The sequence below is a fragment of the Pseudogymnoascus destructans genome (genome assembly GCF_001641265.1).
Source record: "Pseudogymnoascus destructans isolate 20631-21 unplaced genomic scaffold scaffold_16, whole genome shotgun sequence".
Classification (NCBI taxonomy): Eukaryota; Fungi; Ascomycota; class Leotiomycetes; order Thelebolales; family Thelebolaceae; genus Pseudogymnoascus; species Pseudogymnoascus destructans.
In genome coordinates, this window is record NW_020167535.1 from 333,326 (window position 1) to 356,646 (window position 23,321).

The window sequence follows — 23,321 nt, forward strand, 5'->3', positions numbered from 1 at the left end:
TGTGTATGGGCTGATTTGTTTTTATTATTTACTTTAGGCTCTTCTAGCTATTTTTATATACTGCGGTCCTTATTCATCTGTCCATGGCTTTCCTACGAATTCTTTAGTGTTTGCACATTTTTCTACCGTAGAAAGTATGGAAATTATGAAATATTGACTTCTATAATGAAATATAACCTTGGATATATGAGCGCACTCAGTTTAAATTCACCTGCGGAGCATCCAAGGATTTGAAATGTCATCGGTTCATTAAATTTTTACTTGATCTATTTTTCAGCCATACTCCATTTCACAAACCCGCCTCTAATGCTGTTCAAGTGGTTAACTATTCCAGCTCGATGGTTGCTGGAGGCTTGCTTGTGATATCAAGCATAACGCGGCATACTCCCTAAATAACTGTTAATATCGTCCATACATCTAGTCACGGAGCAACTCCGTGAGTCGGGAATGGGAGTATTTTACCTTGACGTTGTTGACAATCTTCGTTGAGACCTGGTTAAGGAACTCGTGGCTGAATGGGAATGCCTTGGCAGTCATGACTAACTCAAGGTTAGAATAAAATTTCCTACGTGATCGAGTTGTAATCCTCCATGGGACCGAGAAAGCACTTACAGTCTGTAGTCTCGACGGCGCGTAGGATAATAAGATGCTCGTAAGCACGCTGGTCGCCCTGAAAATATGAATTAGCCTCTGAAGTGTGATCTACACATTTACGAAATCAAGTGCTCACCATCACGCCAACGGCCTTGCTAGTGTCCAAAGCTGCAAATGCTTGGGAGATTTTGTCGTACAGACCCCATTCACGGATCATACCAATGAAGATATGGTCGGCTTGGCGTACCATCTCTACACGCTCAGGTGTCACCTCACCCAGGATACTGTTCATTCTCTGGTTAGCGGTTGAAAATAAGGCTATGGGGTAACATGAAGGACGGTATTACCGAATAGCAAGACCGGGACCTGGGAAAGGGTGCCTCATAACAAGATCATGGGGGATTCCAAGCTGCCTCCCAAGATCACGGACCTCGTCCTTGAAGAGCTCTCGCAGAGGCTCAATAAGCTTCAGTCCCTGACCGTCGAGCATGCGCTGAGGAAGTGCAAGATTGTGATGGGTTTTAATAGTGGCACTGGGGCCCTTGAACGAGATGCTATAAATTTAATGTTAGTAATTATCCCAATGAAATCACCTCATAGGACTCGACAAATCTAGATTTGGAATCCCCATAAAGGGCTGAAAAGTAAACTTGTTGGGTTACTAACCTCTCAATAACATCAGGATACAAAGTTCCTTGCAAGAAGAACTCGACTGGTCCAGCCCTGTCAGTCTTTGCTGCCGCAGCTTCAATCTTCTTGGCCTCCTCCTCGAAGACTTCGATAAACTTCCCTCCAATGAACTTGCGCTTCTTCTCCGGGTCGGTGACACCCTTTAGGCCGTCAAGGAACTCCTTTGAAGCATCCGCCACAGTCAAGTTGATTCCCATATGCTCCGAAAGCATCGTCTTGACTTCCTCGCACTCGTTCAGGCGCATAACGCCGTTGTTGACGAGGACAGCGTGGAAGCGGTCGCCAATTGCGCGCTGCATAAGCTTAGCCGCAACCGTAGAGTCGACACCACCGCTCACGGCACCAAGGACCTGGCCATCTCCAACGAATTTCCGGATACGGATGACTTCTTGGTCGACAAAGTTGGCCATTGTCCAATTCTGCTTTGCGCCGCAAATCTTAACAGCGAAGTTCTCGAGGATCTTTGTGCCGTTCTCGGTGTGTGTAACCTCTGGGTGCAGCTGGAGGCCGTAGATGTGCTTGCTCTCGTGGCAGATGGCAGCGTATTCGGAGTTGGGAGTAGTGGCGATGGTGTGGAAGCCCTCAGGGAGCTTGGCCAGCTTGTCTCCGTGAGACATCCACACCTTGAACTCGTTCTCGAGTCCATCGAAGAGGCGGTCAACATGGCCATCAACCTTCCTGGCCTTGAGATCGGCATGGCCGAACTCTCTTGTGACGCCTGCAACGACGTTGTCCTTGCTGCTGCGGTAGGCAATCTCTTGAAGGCCGTAGCATATTCCGAGGATCGGGACGTTCAGATCAAAGTATGTTGGGTCGACATGGGGTGCGCCTTCTTCGTATACACTGGAGGGTCCACCCGACAGGATGATACCAGCTGGCTTCCAGTCAAGGTCGGCCAGTTTCTGGGTGCACGGGAGCATCTCAGAGTAGACATGGAGGTCTCTCAGGCGGCGGGTAATCAAGTGAGTACTAGTAGGGAAAGTTAGTCGCCAAATTGAAGACGTAGGACTCGAGGAATTGAACCCGGGTGGGCACGCGTACATACTATTGGGAACCGAAATCCAAGGTTAGGATGGTGTCGAAGGACTTGTGAGGAACCACCTCGGGTACTTCTTCCGTTGTGTTTGACATGATGTGGAATGAAGAAGAAGCTTTAATTTAAAATTATGGCTACAAGATATCCTCAATGCCGTTGTGAGCGGCGATAATAAAAAGACTCACGGTATCTGAGAAAAGAAAAATTTAGCTTATCGCACAACCCCTCATTATGCGTCAGAAAAGATTAGCGATTGTGAGGCCCCGCACTTGACGCGATACCAGAAACAGCCCACTTGTACCATGTTAGCCTTTCCGAAGTCGAGGGACTGACGACAGGGTTTGCACAAGGCTGCGCTATGTTTTTTATAGTACTAGAGTTATATACTAGAGTATCTAATCAATATAAATTATGGTCCTGGTCAAAGTATAAGCAGTATAAGCAGCGCGTCAACACCTCTGTAGGTTAAGAGGAGATATTGGGTTCTGTATAGCCTTGAGCTTGAGCTGCGGTATTAACGCCGTGTATTCGGGGACCCAATGTCCCTGAATCAAGCAGCCCAGGTCACACGCTGCCAACAGACGCTTGCAGCTAAGCTGCCGCCCGTGAAATAGCCTCCAAAAGCAAAGACGATGTTTGAGCTGGATAGCCCTTATTCAGATGTTGCACTGTATGGCAATCTTTTCTTCCAACCGTCACATGGATGATTGAATCATCATGATTTCGAACTGGGTATCTGACATCTACTCAGGCCTCAACTCAGTCCGGCTGATCAGGATACCATCCTGAATCTTCTTACCGGGTAGGTGTGCGGGTTCTCTTCTGTCATCTCATTTATGTTGTAGGCTCTCAAGTACACATGAACCATATTAATGTCTCTCAGCTTCCTCTCGCCCATCGGCCACTACCGCACCACTCACATTACCCCCTCAAAAGGAAAACGCAACAAGAAGGCCAAGCGCCGGAAACTCAAAGGCGGCGCCGCCAAACCTGCCCAAGAGGCCTCGGTGCCACCCCCTGAGCTAAGCTCCTACATCCTCGTCGGCCTCAACAGCATTACCCGCCACCTCGAGTCTCAATCTCGCAAGGCTTGTCCACCATCACTCGGTGTGCCAATACCCAGTTCTGACGGACCAGCAAACCCACAACGACATCTCGCCGTAGTTGTCACGACTTGGCCCTCCGTCCCTCCGATCCTCACGTCTCATCTCCACAAGCTTCTTCAAACAAGCTCTCTACTCCACCCCAGTCTCCCGCCGACGCGCTTGGTCATCCTTCCAAGGAGTAGCGAAAAGCGTCTCTGCAGTGCCCTGGGTGTTCCACGTGCGGGGTTTATCGGGGTATTCGACGGTGCCCCTTCTGCTACTGCAGTAATTGACTTCTGCCTCGCGAATGTGCCTGAATTAGAAGTTGATGGGTGGCTGAAGGCTGATAAAGTGCTTTCATGCCGCTGAAAATAAACACCGTTGAAGCGGCTGATTCTGCTGTGCAGAATAAAGTCTGAATAAATAGATGAGTAAAAGATTTATATACCCAACATCTACCCAAAAAATATTTATCTACCGCACCGCCTTCTGTAACCCCTGCAATTCCCGTGACCTCGCTGCCGTGACCTTGCTGCCGTGACCTAGCCAGGGGCAGCTTTCCTCCGCACAAATCCAGGAAGCTTGGCCAGCGTCTCGATGCTCAGTCCGGAAGGCGAACTTCTCCTTTACGGCCCAGTCGTCGAGGGCATAAGCGACGTCGTCCATTTCGTAGAACTCGGTTAGACCCTGGTTTAAAGAAAATAGGGCTAAGTAAGCTACATTATACATAACAATATGAATATAAAGCTATAGAAGCTGTAGAAGAAGTATATCAAAGGTATGTTTATATATTATATTTTTAAATTATATACTAATATGTTAATAGAGTATTAAGAGAGGAATTTAATAACAAATTACCTCTAACACAACAACAACTACAACAACTACAACAACTACAACAACTACAACAACTACAACAACTACAACAACTACAACAACTACAACAACTACAACAACTACAACAACTACAACAACTACAACAACTACAACAAGAGAATGAGGAAGATAATTTATTAGATGATTTCGAAAGATCATTATATTCTCAAACTATAGAAGATGACTTTGAAACAGAAACTTCTATCTATTTCCAAGAACCTATTTCTCATTATAAGGTAAGCTATTAACCCTCTTTAATAATTAACTTACTAATATTATATAGATTAATTCTTTAGACTATTGGAAAATAAATCAATCTCGATTTCTAGTTCTAGCTACTATAGCTAGGCGCTATTTACAAATCCCTGTTACTAGTGCTCCTATAGAGAGCTCTTTTAGTATAGGTTGTAATGATGTACGGTTACGCTCGCGCTACATCCCACTGAGCCAAAAAGACTACAGTATTCCGGCTCGCCCGGAATACGCGTAACACGCTTTATATACCACATGTACTGTAACGGCGGCACCCGTTACAGTAGCCTTATTATTTCAAAGATTAGAAATAGGCTTTCTAACAACATTTTTAGAGTAATAGCTTGTTTAAAGAGTTGGGATTTTATAAAGGAAGAAGAAGAGGATCTAGAGGAGGAATTTATAGCTAAATTAATACTTTAAGTAGTATTTAGATAGATTAATATATATTTGGTTTCCTTTTCAACTATACTAGATAATTACTTAGGCCACGTGATTATAACATCATGTGATAATTATGAATATTCATGATTATCAAAAACTCATAATCATAATCATGCTTATGAATAATCATGCTTATGTAATATTTGACTATTTGAATAACGTGGTTTATCAGTACGTCGGACATATCAGTACCTCGGACACTTTTCATTGGCATTCTACTTTGAATATCAATAAATCAACCATAACATATTAAATTAACTATAACTAAGCGGAATCAGATGAACTAGACATATCTATAGCTTCTTGACAAGTTCGCGCATTATGACCAGCTTTTCCACAGATCCCACAGCATCGCCTAGACGGTTGCCCCTCCTTGCGACTACCCCCAACCGCACGTACGTCGCGTCGTACCTGCTCATCCACATCCTTCTGTGCGATAATTGCCTGTGCATCCTCTACTATAAGTGCACCTCCTTCACGGACACGAGCCTTTTTAGCCCTGCGGCGTTTGCTAAGGGCTTCGTTGGCTGCTCGAAGGGTACGTACCTCAGCAGACAGAAGGGTGTTCTCATGTGCTAGTCGCTCCGTACCCTTTGCCAATCAATAACTGTCCCGAAGAGTGGAGTTGGCGAGCTTCCTTGGTGACGGGCAATTCGATTTCGAACGAGGGTTGTTTGTGAAAGAGCTTCAGTTGGGTTGGAAGGGGTCTGGGAGACCCAAGGGTTGGTGTTGGCAGTAGAGGGTCTAGAGGGAGTTGGAGTCTGTAACCTCACGTCAAGCTTTGAAAGCACTGTGTTACGACGGAACAAGAAGGCTGGCCAACTACAGGACAGGAAGGAGGGAGGTCGCATGAGACCGGCCCTGGTACCTGGAGGGGCAGCGGGGAATAGTAGTTCCGAAAGTATCACGTGACGGACTCGCAGGATGATGAGAAGAGTCCTAAGAGTCCAGGACTCCGAGGACTCGAGTGAGTTCCCAGGAGTCCACTAGGCACGTGACGGACTCGCAGGATGATGAGAAGAGTCCTAAGAGTCCAGGACTCCGAGGACTCGAGTGAGTTCCCAAGAGTCCACTAGGCACGACGCCACTATATAAGTAGATAGTATTCCCTTAGATAGGAGCTTCGTGCTCAACTCAATACAGTATTTGTTATATACTAGTAACGTGTTACTTGAAGCCTTTGTGTCTGATCCCCTGCCTCCTCTGATAAGTAAACCTTTACGCAAGAGAACCTCTGTGTCTTCTATCATTTAGAAGTCAGCGTTACACACTGCTTGCGGGTCGAAAGGCACTAAGCCAGCTCCGCGGAACCCGGACTGGGCGTTTTGGGCTGTCATGGATTCCAGATATGCTGCTCTAAAGGCGAGAAAGAACTCGACCTTGGTAATGTGGTTGATATGAGCCTTAATGAAGGTCTCAATCTGCCAACCATATGCCCGCTTCAACACACTAAAGCACCCGACATCAAGTGGCTGAGTTAAATGAGACGAGTGGGGAGTGTCATACTGACATTCGTTGCACTCAGTTTGCTATCAAACTCAAGAGCAAACTTGGAAATCTCCTCCTCAAACCTACAAGTCACTATACATATTTTGGCTTATCACACCAACAACAAGAGCAATACTACTCAACGATTGCTACAATCATCTATGATTCATTACACATCATCGCTCCTTAGTTACTGGGCCGATATTACCACATAGCATATCTCTACAACCCTGTCATACTGACATTCGTTGCACTCAGTTTGCTATCAAACTCAAGAGCAAACTTAGAAATCTCCTCCTCAAACCTACAAGTCACCATACATATCTTGGCTTATCATACCAACAACAGAAGCAATACTACTCAACGATTGCTGCAAACTCTTCTACTACATCTGTTTATGCTACATACATCACGGCATATCATTTGAACACTCATTGAACAAGTTATTAAGAAAATCTCCTCCTTAAGGGGGTGGGCCAATACTACCACATGGCATATATCTACCAACTAGAGGCCTAGGAATATGAACGATAGCTCTAGAAGCTTCTACAACCCTCTATGATTCATTACACGTCATCGCTCCTTAGTTACCCACAAGATTGGTTAAGTTATGACATAATTTATCTATAGGTACTCTGACCTTGGACCTCCTTTTCACTTCCTATAGGCTAGGAACCCAAGAGATGGTTCTATGGGATTCTCTTACGTTCACTACATGATTAGCAAGCTAGTTGTGGGTCGCACTTGATTTCTAATACATTTACCAAGCCTGGTTAGTCATGGAAAGTCATGGAAAATGAGAGAACTACACTCCTTTGGCATAAATAGGATTGCCCTTTCCTTAAGAAAGGGCAAGCAGGCAATACAGTAAATCGACTATCACATACTTCCACGTCTTTTACAAGCTTCCAAGCATTCATCTTGTTACTCCTTGTTTCTGAAAAGTCAGTGAGGTGTTAACCTCTGACTTACCCCTGAGTTCTCAGACTCAACATTTGTTGCAACTTGTCTAAACCACTTCACCACATCATACACCTGATTGCTGCGTTGTGGAATAGTCTAAGCTACAACCCTTTGGCTCTGTTTCCTAAGACAGTGTGTTGTCTTAGTAAATTCATCCCTTCCTTGGGTGGCTAGATTCTCATATCTGGTGCACCCACCATTACAAACCCTCTATGATTCATTACATGACATCACTCATACTACCACATGACATATCTCTACCAACTAGAGGCCTAGGAGCATGAACAATAGCTCTAAAAGCTCCTACAAACCTCTATGATTCATTACATGTCACGCTCTTTAGTTACCCACAAGATTGGTTAAGTTATGACATAATTTGTCTATGACATAATTTGTCTATGACATAATTTGTCTATAGGGGTACTCTGACCTTGGACCTCCTTTTACTTCCTATAGGCTACGAACCTAAGAGATGGTTCTATGGGATTCTCTTACATCGACTACAGTTACCAAGCCTGGTTAGTCATGGAAAGTCTTGGAAAATGAGAGAACTACACTCCTTTAGCATAAATAGGATTGCCCTTTCCTTAAGAAAGGGCAAGCAGACAATACAGTAAATCGACTATCATGTAATGGTGGGTGCACCAGATATGAGAATCTAGCCACCCAAGGAAGGGATGAATTTACTAAGACAACACACTGTCTTAGGAAACAGAGCCAAAGGGTTGTAGCTTAGACTATTCCACAACGCAGCAATCAGGTGTATGATGTGGTGAAGTGGGTTAGACAAGTTGCAACAAATGTTGAGTCTGGGAACTCAGGGGTAAGTCAGAGGTTAGCACCTCACTGACTTTTCAAAAACAGAGAATAACAAGATCAATGCTTGGAAGCTTGGAAAAGACGTAGAAGTATGTGCTAGTCGATTTACTGTATTGTCTGCTTGCCCTTTCTTAAGGAAAGGGCAATCCTATTTATGCCAAAGGAGTGTAGTTCTCTCATTTTCCATGACTTTCCATGACTAACCAGGCTTGGTAAATGTATTAGAAATCAAGTGCGACCCACAACTAGCTTGCTAATCATGTAGTGAACGTAAGAGAATCCCATAGAACCATCTCTTGGGTTCCTAGCCTATAGGAAGTGAAAAGGAGGTCCAAGGTCAGAGTACCTATAGACAAATTATGTCATAACTTAACCAATCTTGTGGGTAACTAAGGAGCGATGACGTGTAATGAATCATAGAGGGTTGTAGAAGCTTCTAGAGCTATCGTTCATGTTCCTAGGCCTCTAGTTGGTAGAGATATGCCATGTGGTAGTATTGGCCCACCCCCTTAAGGAGGAGATTTTCTTAATAACTTGTTCAATGAGTGTCCAAATGATATGCCGTGATGTATGTAGCATAAACAGATGTAGTAGAAGAGTTTGCAGCAATCGTTGAGTAGTATTGTTTCTGTTGTTGGTGTGATAAGCCAAGATATGTATGGTGACTTGTAGGTTTGAGGAGGAGATTTCTAAGTTTGCTCTTGAGTTTGATAGCAAACTGAGTGCAACGAATGTCAGTATGACATGATCCCCCTTTTAAGGACGTTTGTGGGCTGTCTGTTTGCCCTTTAGCCAGTTGGCTTTCTTAGAAAGAAATTCTAGAATGAGCTTAGATGCATTTTTTAGATTTCTCTTAGGCTCCCAAGTGTTGTCACTTGTAGGATAGCCTTTCCACTTAACGAGGAAGTAGTCCTGACCTCTAAGTGTCTTTTTGTCAAGGATAGACTCTACTTCATATTCTGGTTGATCCAAGATCAGAACAGGAGGTGGAGGAGACTGAAGTGGTCTTAAGGAACTTTCTTGTGCCTTAGACAAGAGAGATGCATGGAAGACATTATGGATAGTCCAAGTAGGTGGTAATGCAAGCTCGAAAGCATTCTTGCCAATAGTCCTTGTGATCTTAAAAGGTCCAAGTCTTTTAGTATCAAGTTTGTCTGAAGGTCTAGTAGTTGTGATATGTCTTCTAGACAAAAAGACTTGATCACCAACTTTGAATTGTGGTGCAACCACCCCCCTGTTAAAGGCCTGAGCCTGCTCGTCTTGTGCACGCTGTATTTGAACCTTGAGATAGTCCTGGAGGCCCTTAAGGTAGATGATTCTTTCAGTAGCAGAAGGGTTTTTGAAATTTTCAGGACAATTCAGTTCTGCCACTTCAAACCTAGGGTGATAACCATAGTTTGCATAGAAAGGTGTCTCTTTTGTGGTGTTAGAGACTGTGTTGTTGTAAGCAAATTCTGCAAGATGGAGAAGATCTGCCCAGTTGTCTTGAGCATAGTTTGTATAAATTCTTAGATATTGTTCAAGTACAGAGTTGACTCTCTCTGTCTGGCCATCTGTTTGAGGGTGATAAGCTGTAGAGAAGCGTTGTTCCATGTTTAAGAGTTTAGAGAACTCCTTAAAAAAGTTTGAAGTGAAAACTGCTCCCCTATCTGAGATCCAGTGTCCAGGAATTCCATGATATTTAAAGACCACCTTGAGGAATAGCCACGCAAGTTCAGAAGCTGTGATAGTCTCATTGCAAGGCTCAAAGTGTGCCATTTTTGTGAGCCTTTCTACCACCACAAGGATAGAGTCATAAGGGGTAGCACCCCCTTTTGGGATAGAAGGAGGCAACTTGACTATAAAGTCAATGGATATGGAGTCCCATGGGTGTTCTGGTATAGGTAGAGGCTGCAAGAGGCCATAGGGCTTTTGCCGTGTAGGTTTGTTCAAGTTGCAAGTAGTGCAAGAAGATATATAGTCTTGAAGAGTAGTCCTTAGACTAGGCCAGTAGAACTTTCTTGTTAGAAGTTCATAAGTTTTTGCAAAGCCAAAGTGCCCTGCAGCTGGAGCATCATGGAACTGCTGTAGGAGGTGTAGCTGTAATCGTTTATCCCTAGGGACATAGATATAGTTCTTGAATAAGAGAAGTCCATGCTGATTTTTTGAGAAATTCTGTAGTCCAACTTTCTCAAGAGAGGAACCTTTCTTCTGGAGGTATTCCAAAGTTCTTTTCGCAAAGGGATCATGGTTGTAAGCATCTTTGAATGCTTTAAGAAGTGTTGCTGAGGGTGTATAGTCTTTAAAGGTCTCTGGTTCCTGAGAAGAGGTAATGGGGGCAACTTGGTCTTGAGGGGATAAGTTTACCCCTAAGTCCTCTGTAGTACTAGGGTTGCTTAAAGATGCTGCTATAAGCTTTGCTGAGTCTAGCAGAGCCTTTGTATTGCTAGTTTTAGCAGAATCTTGGTAGTCATGTCTTCTTGAGAGGAGATCTGCTCTTTGATTCTTGGCCCCTGAGACATGTTTTATAACAAAGTCAAAACCTCCTAGTTGTTCAGACCACCTTGCTTGTCGTCGATTGAGCTGTTTAGTGGTTGTAAAGGTCAAGAGATTTGAATGGTCACTGTAAATAGTGATAGGATAGTTTGCCCCTTCAAGGTAGCATCTCCAATGCTTTAGAGAACATACTATGGCAAGCAGTTCCTTGTCTGTAATGGGATAGTTTTGTTCAGCTGCTGATAGCTTTCTTGAGTAAAATGCCACAGGCTGTAGCTCTTCTTGTTTGTCTTTTGGAGCTTGGTATAAGATTCCAGAAATGGCAAAATCTGAGGCATCTGTCTCAAGAGTGGCAGGTTTCAAGGGGTTAAAGTGTAGTAACATTTTCCCTTCTTTAAATTCTCCTTTAAGAGCATCGAAAGCATCTTGCTGTGTCTTATCCCAGTGATACAAAGTGTCCTTGTGAAGTAATTGAGTAAGGGGTAAAGCCAAGGATGTATATCTTGGTATAAACCTCCTGTAATAGTTGGCAAACCCAAGGAAAGACTGAACCTCTTTAATGCTGGAAGGAATAGGCCACGTTTGTACTGCTTTTGTCTTTTCAGGGTCCATCTGAATGCCTTCTGTTGAAATTCTATGTCCTAAGAAATCAACTTGAGACATATGGAAAAGACATTTCTCAAGTTTGCAAAAGAGTTGTGCTTGAGATAGCTTCTCTAAGACTTGTCTAACATGTAGAACATGCTCTTGAGTATCTAAAGAGTATATAAGAATGTCGTCTAAGTAGACAACAACAAAGATATCCAAGTAAGGTCTTAGAATATCATTCATGAGAGCTTGGAAAGAAGCAGGTGCATTGGCAAGCCCAAAAGGCATTACCTGGTATTCAAAATGACCATAGCGTGTTCTGAATGCTGTCTTCCACTCATCACCTTCCTTGATGCGTATCAGGTTATAAGCTCCCCTGAGATCTAACTTGGTAAAGATCCTTGCTGAAGAGAGCCTATCTATGAGCTCAGGGATAAGGGGTAAAGCATATCTGTTTTTAACAGTGACTGCATTAAGGCCCCTATAATCAACACAGAGACGCAAGGAGCCATCTTTCTTCTTGACAAAGAGAATGGGAGCTCCTGCTGGTGAGGAAGAAGGTCTGATAAAGCCAGAACTAAGGTTCTCATCTAGGTATTCTCTGAGAGTTTTCAGCTCTAATTCAGATAGAGAGTAGATAGGGCCGTACGGAGGCATTGAGCCTTCTGCGAGTGGTATCTCATGGTCATAAGGCTGGTGCTTTGGCAGAATTGATGCCTTTGCCTTGTCAAAAAGATGTTGGTAGTCTTGGTATGCTAAAGGCAAAATGACCTCCTGAGATGATTTCTCCAAATCTGAAGTAGCTGCTATCTCCAGGACAGGTTGGAAAGGTTTCACCCATATCAGAGATGATATATCGTCCATAGTTTGGTCAAAATCCTTGATCTGGGACAAGTTTGAGTCTTGGACCTGAATAGGGGTAACTGAGGCTTGAAGGGTTTTTTCAGTATTGAGCTCAGGATTTGAGCTAAACCCAAGTGATAAATGCTTCCAATTGATAGTTGGATCATGCCTTTGAAGCCATGGAAGACCTAGGATAACTGGGTACTTCATTGGTATAACATCTAAAGAGATGGTGTCTGAAAATGTTGATTTTCCTAGGGGAATCTCAAGTTTGAGTACTGGGGTGTTGCAGGTAATGGAACCTGAACTGATAGGAGTTCCATCAATGACTCGGAGCAACTCTGGAGTGCGTTTGGGAATTGTAGGTAACTGGTGTGTCAAGATGAGGTCTTGAGATATAAAGTTGCCTGTTGCCCCTGAGTCTATCATAGCCCTTGTAGACAACACCTGTTGTTTGAAATGGAGTTGAATAGGGATTAACAGGTGTGTGAGACTCTGAGAAAGCACCATCGACACATATTTGTTGTCTAGGGGAGAAGTTATAGTCTCAGTTGAAGTTGTGCCTGCTAGGGATTTTTCAAGTTTTTCAGGAATAGCAGTTGTGACTGTGTCTGAGGCTGCTATATGTTTTGAATCAGCACTCCCCCGTGCTGAATAGCACTCCTGAATTCTGTGTCCCCCTTTGCCACAGTATAAACAAAGGTTGTTGTCCATTCTGTGTTTTCTTTCTTGAGGGGTAAGTTTACCCCTTTTCAGTTTTTGAGGGTATCCTGTAGGCTGAGGTGCTGGATTTGCTGTAGATCTCTTTATAGAGGCGTCTAAGTCCATAGGTTCAGGTGCTGAGTCCTTAGCAGTTGGTGTAGAGGTGTAATTGTTGAAATTTCTTGTTGGATGCCAGTCTTGGTTCTTCTCCTTTCTTCTTTCAAAAAGCCTATCATCAAGTCTGACAGCTTTCTCTATAAGCGTTTGAAGTGTTGTAGGGCGTTCTTCTTTGCTGAGTTCATCCTTAATAGAGCTCTTGAGCCCTTGGTAGTAAGTGAAGACTAAGGCTTCTTCATTCCAAGTCAAGTGAGAAGTGATTCTCCTAAATTCTGTTGTATACTGAGCAGCAGAGGTCTTTTGACATAGCTTCTGTAGCTCTCTTTCTGCTGTAGCAGTTTCGTTGATGTCTCCAAAGGTCCTGGTAAGTTCCTCTTGAAACTGGTCATAAGAGGTAATCAAAGGTGTAGTGGTATTTTGGTTGTTGCCACTAAGTCTTCTAAGATATGGCTCAAAGAAGTTGAATGCAGATCCACGGAGGTAGCTGGCAGCGAAATAGATCTTCTGAATGTCTGAGGTGAACTGATGAGGCCTGAGGGTGAAGTAGATGTCCAGTTGCATAAGAAATCCCTTCAACTTCCTCCTGTCTCCATGGTATAAATCTGGTGTTTGCACTTTAGGAAGTGCACCTGGGGTACTCGAAATAGCCAGAGGAGCTGTGGGAAGCTCTGTATGATGTGTCTGAGTTGAAGATTGTGTTGCTGAAGTGTTGGCTTGAAAGGTGTTTTCCAAATTCTCAAGTTTGTTTGCTATAGTTTGTATAAAGGCAAACAGTTGTTGCATCTGCTGTTCAGCAGTAGTTGTAGGAGCTTGGTCGTCCTCCATTGTAGTATCGAAGTGCTGCTATAGAAATAGTTGAAGCTTGAAGCAGGCAAGGTGTAATGGTGGGTGCACCAGATATGAGAATCTAGCCACCCAAGGAAGGGATGAATTTACTAAGACAACACACTGTCTTAGGAAACAGAGCCAAAGGGTTGTAGCTTAGACTATTCCACAACGCAGCAATCAGGTGTATGATGTGGTGAAGTGGGTTAGACAAGTTGCAACAAATGTTGAGTCTGGGAACTCAGGGGTAAGTCAGAGGTTAGCACCTCACTGACTTTTCAAAAACAGAGAATAACAAGATCAATGCTTGGAAGCTTGGAAAAGACGTAGAAGTATGTGCTAGTCGATTTACTGTATTGTCTGCTTGCCCTTTCTTAAGGAAAGGGCAATCCTATTTATGCCAAAGGAGTGTAGTTCTCTCATTTTCCATGACTTTCCATGACTAACCAGGCTTGGTAAATGTATTAGAAATCAAGTGCGACCCACAACTAGCTTGCTAATCATGTAGTGAACGTAAGAGAATCCCATAGAACCATCTCTTGGGTTCCTAGCCTATAGGAAGTGAAAAGGAGGTCCAAGGTCAGAGTACCTATAGACAAATTATGTCATAACTTAACCAATCTTGTGGGTAACTAAGGAGCGATGACGTGTAATGAATCATAGAGGGTTGTAGAAGCTTCTAGAGCTATCGTTCATGTTCCTAGGCCTCTAGTTGGTAGAGATATGCCATGTGGTAGTATTGGCCCACCCCCTTAAGGAGGAGATTTTCTTAATAACTTGTTCAATGAGTGTCCAAATGATATGCCGTGATGTATGTAGCATAAACAGATGTAGTAGAAGAGTTTGCAGCAATCGTTGAGTAGTATTGTTTCTGTTGTTGGTGTGATAAGCCAAGATATGTATGGTGACTTGTAGGTTTGAGGAGGAGATTTCTAAGTTTGCTCTTGAGTTTGATAGCAAACTGAGTGCAACGAATGTCAGTATGACATATCACATACTTCCACGTCTTTTCCAAGCTTCCAAGCATTGATCTTGTTACTCCTTGTTTCTGAAAAGTCAGTGAGGTGTTAACCTCTGACTTACCCCTGAGTTCCCAGACTCAACATTTGTTGCAACTTGTCTGAACCACTTCACTACATCACACACCTGATTGCTGCATTGTGGAATAGTCTAAGCTATGACCCTTTGGCTCTGTTTTCTAAGACAGTGTGTTGTCTTAGTAAATTCATCCCTTCCTTGGGTGGCTAGATTCTCACATCTGGTGCACCCACCATTACAGGGAGGTAGTCCAAGAGTTATAATGTTGTGTGCCTTGCAGCACTCTTGGAACTCGGCCGATTCATGACTCTCATGCCCGTCTAACACCAGCATTCGATATGGACCCCTTGCACGAACAGCAGTATGTTTGTCGAAGTGTTTCAACCATTCTAGACCCGTCTCATTGTTTGTCCATCCATTGCTTGTCGGTTTAACAACCCAGTTGTGTGGAAGGCCGCCGTCTGTATACCAATTTGCAAGATGATTCTTGCCTTTAACTACCAAAAATGGAGGAATACTCCAGCCGTCACTGTTGATACAAGCAATCGCTGTAGCCCATTCCCGATTCCCTGGCTGAACTGCCTTACCTCTGCCAAGTCGATCTGCATGGGTAACAACCATTGCAGGGCAAATCACACCCATCATAAACCCAGTTTCGTCAAAGTTATAGAAGTCGCAGTCCAAAACACCATATTTTGCCCTCATATTTTCCACTAGTCGAAACCACGCGCCAATTAGTTCAGGATCTTCGCACAAGGCCCTTTGGAAGTCGTAAACGTGATTAAAACGCGTCTTTAATTCTGGACGTCGTTGTACAAATCGGTGGGCCCAGAGCTTCCTGACGCGCCTCCCTCCACGCGATTCGAGTATAAAATTTGCCATATCTTCTACACCAGCAAGCCGGGGTGCAAATCCTCTTGAATCCATATCAAGTATATTCCGAATAACCACCTCCTCTTCTAGTATAGTTAATTTCATCATTGCAGGCCGGCGTTCGTAGACAGTAGTTCGGCCGTTCATTCTGTCGCAGAGTGTAGAATGAGGTACTTCATAGAGCTTAGCAGCCTTCCGACGACTTAGATTTTTTGATGTTCGGATAGCCTCGATAGCTAGAATGATTTTTGCTTCTTGGGTAATCACTGACATAATAAAAGGTGGAAAAAACGCGTTGTGAAGTTAGAGGGTAGGAAATTCGGGAAAAGTGTCCGAGGTACTGATATGTCCGACGTACTGATAAACCACGTTAGTCATGATTATTATGATTATTTGTGCTAACCCTGACAATTATCGACCCAAAGTATGAGTAGATCTTTTGCCCAAATCTTTTACTCTAAATAGTAGATACATTACACAGCTGGCGGCTTCTCACTGCCTGCCAACCCAAATGCACGTCTCATACAAGCCATGGAGATATTTGAATTTTGTAATATTACTATGCTCAAGTGGCCGATAAAACGGAGTCTAATGGTCAACTCGACAATGAAAATGACTCGATAACAATGCATTCGCCGAGAGACCCCCGTAAACGCAAATACCCAAACAAACCATCAAACCAGTACAAATGCCATACAACCCTACTTTATCAACCACGTCATCCGACAGGCCGGTCTATGTTTTGAATGAGGAATTAAATCCCGTGGGAAAGAAACGAAAGTAAACCCAGTCATCGTATCATTTCCGATTCATCATAAGTTGTTCGCGTTGCCCGCATCTGTCTCCATGCGCAACTTACCTTAGATGACCATGCTCTTCGTCCTCGAGTGAAAGCGCGGTGGCTTCTCTACAGAAGCCTTGCGAACCTCCTTGCGCTTCAGGCTGTCCTCTCTCTTGAGTACCATGTCGCACCAGCTAACGCCATTTTTGGTCTCGCTGCTCGTGCCAATGCATTGATCGAGGACCTTCATCCACCCTTCCTTGTCTTTGGCGGTGTCGGCGTAGAAGTCAATGACCTCGCCGTTACCGAAGCGGATGCGGAAGCCCTCCTCAACGAACATGTAACCCTCCTCCTCTTCGGCGAAGCCGGACTTGCGGCGGCTACCTCCCCTGCCTGTGGTTTCTTTCTGAGTCAAAGCCCTGCGGTCATCGATAAGCTTGGAGGCATTGGCGAGGTTGATCGTTGCACGAGGTTGGCCAGTCGATTCGTGATAGGCCGTCAACTTGCTACCATTGAGCTTGAACATGCGACGACGCCAGTACTGGAACATATTAGCATAATGAAATCGATATCTTCCATCTGGTGACTTACAGGACAGTCTCCACCTTGTTGGCTCAAATAACCATTGTGGCATCTAGCCACCGCTTCCTCAGCCTCCTTCATTGCGCGGATGCAGGAGTTCATGCTCTTGGGGATATCATCATCGCTAGCGCCCTTGGGCTTCGGGACAAACAGAAGCTGCAACTCAAGCTTTCCGACCTTGTAAGGTGCTCGGCGGCGAGTCTGAGTAGCTCCCGTCTTGCTCTTAACGCTGCTCATGCCACCCACTTCCTCGGTCGCCCACTCGTTGAAGCAATTAATGTCGACAACGTATGGCCTTCCAAAGCAGTGTTGCTCATGATCCTTCAAGCAGACGTACGATCGACCGAAGCTTCCATCATCTGCGGCAAGAGGGGAGAGTAGATCCCAGGCGGTAGGTTGCTGAGACGTGCGCTTAGCTGCCATCTCGCTCTGTTGCTTATCCGCAGCGCGTTGCTGTTCTTCCTTCTGTCTCATCTCAAGTTCTTTGCGCTTCTTTGGCGAGGTAAAAACGCGGGAAAATGTAGATGGCTTTTGAACCTTCGCTTTTGTTGGCGATTCAACAACGCGCTGTGGCGGCGGCTTTTGAAGCTTAGCATTCAAGGTGAGTTGGAATTCCAGTTCGTTGGGAACGACCAGTTCAAACTCTTGGCCGATAGGGGCATTCTTTCCAAGTTCAAGCCACGCTGTCGTGACACAGTGAACCCCATTGTCCAAAGTGAGGGCAAACCAGGTGCGTTCATCTTCAAGGGAGGTTAGCAACTACATAGATAGAAGAAGGGTTTATACTGACTTTTTGGCAATGGAAGGCCGAGATCCTTAACACCGATAACCTTGACGAACAGTCGGCCTCTCTCGCCATTGTCGGGCTCGTTGATATCAACCTGAGCGTCTTCTGCAACCATCCCTAAACCAGCACCGGCGACATTACTTTGTTGCCCAGGTAAAGGAGGTGCTGGTCCGGATGGCATCCTTTTCCTGCCACCAGTGCTGTCTCTCGTGCTTCTCTTCCTCGGCGAGCCATTCCAAGGTTCCACGGTCCATGATTGTGGGCGGGGTTGTTTCACCGGAGAATTGCCTGCAGATCGAGTGTCGCGGAAATTTTGAGCTTCTACGTCAGTACCGCTGCTCGCAACTACAACCTTGGTGTTTTGACGCATAAGGTATCCGCGCTGTTTCCGAGGGGTAACGTTAGCATGAATTTCTCCCAATTTTAGAGTACTGGTTTGTAACGTGGACACTTGTCCATAGTAACCTTGGGAGTCAATTGGGTGGCAATGAGAAAGGTTAAACGCAACCTTTTGAGCTTCAATCAGTCGATCGAAGTCCTGGTCGAGACTAAGGGCAAGATCACTTCCGATGTCCAGTGTAAGGCCATCCTGTTTGAGGCTTGGAATTCGCTTCATTCCGTCGCTCTCGGCGACAGCTTCCGGCTCCTCTAAATCACGCTCCATGCTCTGAGAAGGCCGGTTGCGGTGTTGCTGCGGGATGGGTGGGATCGGGTATTCGGTGCTGATTTGGCGCCTAGCTTCCCTCATGGCCATTATATCTGACGGAGTAGCGGAAGGTCGGGTCTTGAGCTTTGAACCAGATGATGATTTGATAGTTGCGGTTTGTTCTGGGACAACTGGCGAGTCTGCGGAAGGAGATTCCTCATAAGATACCGCATGATGCACAACTGATTCAGGAGTGCCAACTTCTTCCTCACTCTCTGAACCCCAGCCAGCGCCGTCATAATCGGGCTTGGGAAGAGCATATTTCGCGGGGGTGCCTGGTGGTGTAGAGGTACGTTCAGCGTCAAGAGGCTCAATGGCTGCCTCAAATGTACTGCTCGTTTCATCCTTTGGCGGGGGAGGTGGGGGAGTAGGTGTCATGTATGATTGAAGGCTCAGTCCGAAATTGTTGCTGTCCAAGAATCCAGGCAGTGCTGGCAAAGAGGCTTGGTCCTCCTTGTTTTCAGTGTCAACTGAAGGGATGTCTGATGTTGGCGCGGTTAAGCGGGGGATTGGTGGACCCTCATCTTCTGGCGCGTTGTTGGACTCAAGCTCAGGGCTCTTGTTTTGTGGAGTCTCGTCTGAATATTGGCTATCCAAATCTTCATCCTCGCGAACGACAGAATCGTCGCGGACGACAGAATTGTTAATGTCATAGTCTTCCACTCGAGATTCGGGGCGTCCCTGATACATCTCGGGAATGTCGTACACATCAATCTCTGAATCTTCTTCTTCAGGCTTGATAATCACGCTGCTGTCATCATCGGCGATTGTGATATCCTCAGTGGATGGAATAGCTACATCAGGGTCTGGTGCAGTTGTGCGCTCAAGTCGAGAACTTGGCGGTGGAGAGGAAAAGTTGTACTCTGAGTCCAGTGTAAACGCATCGTGGCCGTTGACCTTGCGCAGAATAGATTCCCTGGAGACTCGCTCTGGGAGCTGATAGTCGCCTAGATCAGCAAGAGTATCTTCATCTTCGTGGATTTTGATTTCGCCATCATCAACTTCTGGCGTTGCGCTGCATCGGTCACGCGCACCGCCACGCCTCATTCGGCGCTCTCGCTGCGTCTCTGCCACAGGTTTAGCTTTGTCGTCATTCTGGATCATCATCAGACGAAGGCGTTCTTCAAGTGGCATGCGCGCTCCGGTTAAGCCTTGGATATCGGTCTTGCTGAAGGAAGCTGCCGGAACCGCGGTGCCTCTTGTGACATTGCTAGCTCGTTCAGCCGCGGCAAAGAGTCCCGAATTTCTCTTGTCTGAGACACCTGGAAGTGGTGGTAGTGGGCGATGATCTGCGCTAATATTCCGCGTCACTGTAGGGGACGATATTTCAGACCCAGTGAGGGGGCTCGAAGGCTCCAGCTGGGCACCGAATGGGTCCGAGCTGCCTCCATTGTTGGAAAAGCGCCAGTCATCCGGTCCGACAACTGGAGTTTTATCCGTATCTTCGAGTGATGCGTCGAAGCTATCATCTAGCTCCAACGATCCAGATCTATTGTAACTCTCTTCCTCGTCATCCTCGGCGGAATCGTAGCTGTTCTCTCTGGAATTGGTTCCGACTGAGGATAGATCTGGAGTTACCATTTCGTACTCGTTGATTTGGGGTGCTGCATCAAAGGTAACGCTCTTCGCATGACGGTGTAGGCTGCGGCCTTCTGGAAGCTCGTGTTCGCCGCCCGAGTACTCTGGCGAGCTGATTTTGTCTTCATCATATGGAAATTTTGAGCCAAAGCGGGTAGTTGCAAGCGACGACTTCATTGGTGAAGTTTTATCTTTCGTGGGCGATTCTCGTACCACAGTTGATGTAAGTGGAAGCTTCGTCGGCGAGTATGGCGAAACAATATCTTTGCTCAGGGTTCGTCCATGCCCGAATGCACGTCCTCGCTCCTCTGAGCGCAAGCCATCTAATCCCTGGCCGCCATATGCGTTTCCTTGGATTTGCTTCGCAAGTGGTCGCTCAATATTTGGAATTGATGTTGGGTCATATTCCTGCTTCTGCTCACGAGCAAACATGTTGCTGTTCTTGACACGCGAGGCACGCTGGAGTCTCTCAATAGAAGATCGCCTCGTTGGCGATGGCGACATTTCCCGCTTTCCAAATATGCCATTCTCCGAGTTGAACCGATTACTGGGCGTCGCTGGATCACGACCTTGCCAGAACAATCGCGGCGACGAGTTTCCTTCGGACGCATTGAAGGGGGAAGATTGGAATGGGGACGAATCCATATTTATAGCCATTTTCTGTTCCATATTGTCAGTATGTGGAAGTGTGCTGGAATGTGCATGTTGGGATTTCTTACCTTTGGAGAGCCTTGGTTGTAGCTTGGGGAGTTTTGCCTCCTCTCAGTAGGTGCCAATTCAGTTAAAGCGCGAGGAATTGAGCTCCCCATCTTGACAGGAGATGTGTTTGATGTGCTCTTTTGAATCCTGAGCGGATGTACCTGCGTAATATTGTCAACAGCTGTAAGCGTGGTAGACTCAATGTTTACATACTGGTTGCGATGTCATTGTTGCTTCATTCAATCTCGAGCTAGAGGCCACGAGGGTATATTTGTATTGTTTCAACCAAGAAATGCTTTGGGGTTGTTGTATGCAGGAGTCTGCAGCATGCGAAGAGTGAGGACAACAAGGTGAAGACGGCGAGATGGTGAGTAGACTGACTAAGACCTCGAGTATGTCTTGGAGTTGTTTGAGACAAAAAGACCGTATTGTTTTCAGAGTAGTAAACCACAGGAAATGAAAGATTGGTCCGGTATATCAAATGTTCCTCATACACCGACTGTGGATGCGAAGGTGAGTTTATCGTGTGCTTTCGATTCTGCGAGGTGAGGTTGTATTGTAGGCGACCCAGGGTGTGGTTGGCTTGTTTGCCATCAACAACTGGTTGCCTCAGCAACCTATTGGTGTCACAGACAGCCTCGCGAACCTATAGTGTTTCATAATTTATTGAGAGCAATTTATGTTTCCGGCGAGTTTGTGCGTAACTCTGGATACGGAGAGAAAAGCTCCAAATTAAATATACAGTAGTCCAATGAGGTGGTATCAAGCCCTCTGTTTGGAGTTTTATAGTGAGATTGACGCTATATTCGCCTCTTTACAACATCAAACGAACAAACAGTGCGCTGAAGCGGAAGCTATTATTTATAGTCCTATGCTCAGCTATGGGAATATTAGCCTCAAATACTAGAATACCTTGTACTACAAATGAAGTGTCCTGATTTTGCCCAAGGCCTTAAGTCCTAAGCAATCGTGCTACACCATATCGTATCAAAACATTGCGATGTTGTCAAGCAATTATTTATATCACTGGCCAAACCTAGACCTGGATATGCCTTTGGCGCTTGCGAGAGCTGCCGCTTGGGGTACTCTGCGGTTTGTCGCGGGTCTCGTTCTTGAGCTTCTCGTCCAAGACGCGGGCTATTACAATCATCAGTATGAGAAACTAAATTTATTAAGAAACAATGCTTGGTAAAACTTACTCAGCACATCGAAACCAAACTGAGGGAATTCCAAACACATCTTCCTGAATTCATCTTCCGCTTCAGCGCGCAGGACATGGGATCTATGCGCCCAGAACGAGGCAACGGGCCTACGGATTGTGGTATCGTCTTCGGCGGTATTTGCGTAAACGTAGCGAGCGTATTGAATCTCGCCCTTTGCGTTGGAATTGACGCAGTGAACTGTGTTATATGTCAGATAAATCGCGTAAGAATATAGTGATAAGTGCTAGCTTACTCTTTGAAAGTGCGAGTGCCTTCAGTGCGTCAACGCCAAACTTGCCCGCCAGGGTATAGACCCTTGCGTGCTTTAGGAGTTGCTCGCCCGACTCATCCAATTCTGGCATCGTGGAATCTTTGACTAATCCGCGCTGCCCAGTGACTCTCTGAGGGAAGTATTCGCCAGTATAAAGGTACTCCAGGAAGCAGCCGACTGCATCGAGGTTCTCCTCTGACAGGTCGATTGACCTTCTCTAGCACAGTTGTGAGTGAGTGGTTCGAGTTAGCTGGAAAAAGTGTTATAACATACCGGTGTATCAGCATCGAATTGAGCGCAAGCGTCTTCAAAGAAGGGGCTTTGCACCAACAGCGCTTGATGAGCACTGAGGATGATTTCGGAGTCACCTTGTCCAACAATGAGCTCTACAATGGGGCTTTTCAAATGGTCCACATATGTGATTCGTGCCGGGACTGGTGCCTCTTCTTCTTCCGCAATTTCCTGGTCTTTTTCTACGTCGTCGTTCTTGTCTCCTACATCCGTGGTTGTTGCGACCTCCACTACCTCGTCTCCGCCCATCTCGACATCTGCACTCCCGCCATTCTCAGTCAAAGTATTGTCGCCGGTAATCTCGATGTCCGACATTATGCACTGTCCTTCGGAACAGAGGAAACTCTTGTTGTGATTGAATGAGGGGGTTGTTTGCCGCAGCGAGCTCAGTGGCCTGGGTTAAGAGCGGATAGGTCTTAAGTGCGTTATTCGACTAGTTCTTGGATTCGTTCAGGGTCTAAATGGTCAATCGGAAGCCAAGGAGATTCGGAAGGGTTACATACATGGAATTATATGGGCTTGTTTGCTCATGGTGACGATAGTTCTCAACTGTGAGCTCTCCATGCAATCTCCCAGCCACTGTTTTTGATTGGTCGTGCAACCTGAAGCGCAAGGCTGCGGCACAATCAAGGTACCCTGCAGGGGGGACTCGCTCCGTAATCTCCACAATCTTGCCTAGCCTACAAGCCTGACAGATTTTCAGGTACGAGATTAGT

The 23,321-nt window shown here is 45.6% G+C and overlaps 4 protein-coding genes across 4 annotated transcripts; 1 reads left to right on the forward strand and 3 right to left on the reverse strand.

The window, feature by feature from the left end:
- Window positions 1-8: 8 nt before the first annotated feature.
- GUA1 (GMP synthase (glutamine-hydrolyzing)) lies at window positions 9-2,547 on the reverse strand. Its single transcript, XM_024469468.1, has 7 exons — window positions 2,330-2,547; window positions 1,261-2,253; window positions 942-1,148; window positions 731-878; window positions 613-670; window positions 463-539; window positions 9-388 (listed from the first exon to the last, which is right to left on the reverse strand). The coding sequence occupies exons 1-7, from the start codon at window positions 2,413-2,415 to the stop codon at window positions 326-328; spliced, it is 1,632 nt and encodes a 543-aa protein (XP_024322391.1). The 5' UTR covers window positions 2,416-2,547; the 3' UTR covers window positions 9-325.
- A 189-nt stretch (window positions 2,548-2,736) lies between these two features.
- On the forward strand, window positions 2,737-4,011 carry VC83_05860 (uncharacterized protein). Its single transcript, XM_024469469.1, has 3 exons — window positions 2,737-2,990; window positions 3,072-3,122; window positions 3,204-4,011. Exons 1-3 carry the CDS (start codon window positions 2,953-2,955, stop codon window positions 3,772-3,774), a joined length of 660 nt encoding a protein of 219 aa, XP_024322255.1. The 5' UTR covers window positions 2,737-2,952; the 3' UTR covers window positions 3,775-4,011.
- Window positions 4,012-16,248: 12,237 nt separating this feature from the next.
- Window positions 16,249-21,384, reverse strand: BUD4 (Bud site selection protein bud4). Its single transcript, XM_024469470.1, has 6 exons — window positions 21,055-21,384; window positions 20,862-21,002; window positions 18,367-20,802; window positions 17,862-18,240; window positions 17,081-17,811; window positions 16,249-17,030 (listed from the first exon to the last, which is right to left on the reverse strand). The coding sequence occupies exons 1-6, from the start codon at window positions 21,067-21,069 to the stop codon at window positions 16,569-16,571; spliced, it is 4,164 nt and encodes a 1,387-aa protein (XP_024322256.1). The 5' UTR covers window positions 21,070-21,384; the 3' UTR covers window positions 16,249-16,568.
- Window positions 21,385-21,501: 117 nt separating this feature from the next.
- VC83_05862 (uncharacterized protein) lies at window positions 21,502-23,162 on the reverse strand. Its single transcript, XM_024469471.1, has 5 exons — window positions 23,109-23,162; window positions 22,588-23,062; window positions 22,297-22,531; window positions 22,041-22,241; window positions 21,502-21,978 (listed from the first exon to the last, which is right to left on the reverse strand). Exons 2-5 carry the CDS (start codon window positions 22,918-22,920, stop codon window positions 21,878-21,880), a joined length of 870 nt encoding a protein of 289 aa, XP_024322257.1. The 5' UTR covers window positions 22,921-23,062; window positions 23,109-23,162; the 3' UTR covers window positions 21,502-21,877.
- Window positions 23,163-23,321: the final 159 nt, after the last annotated feature.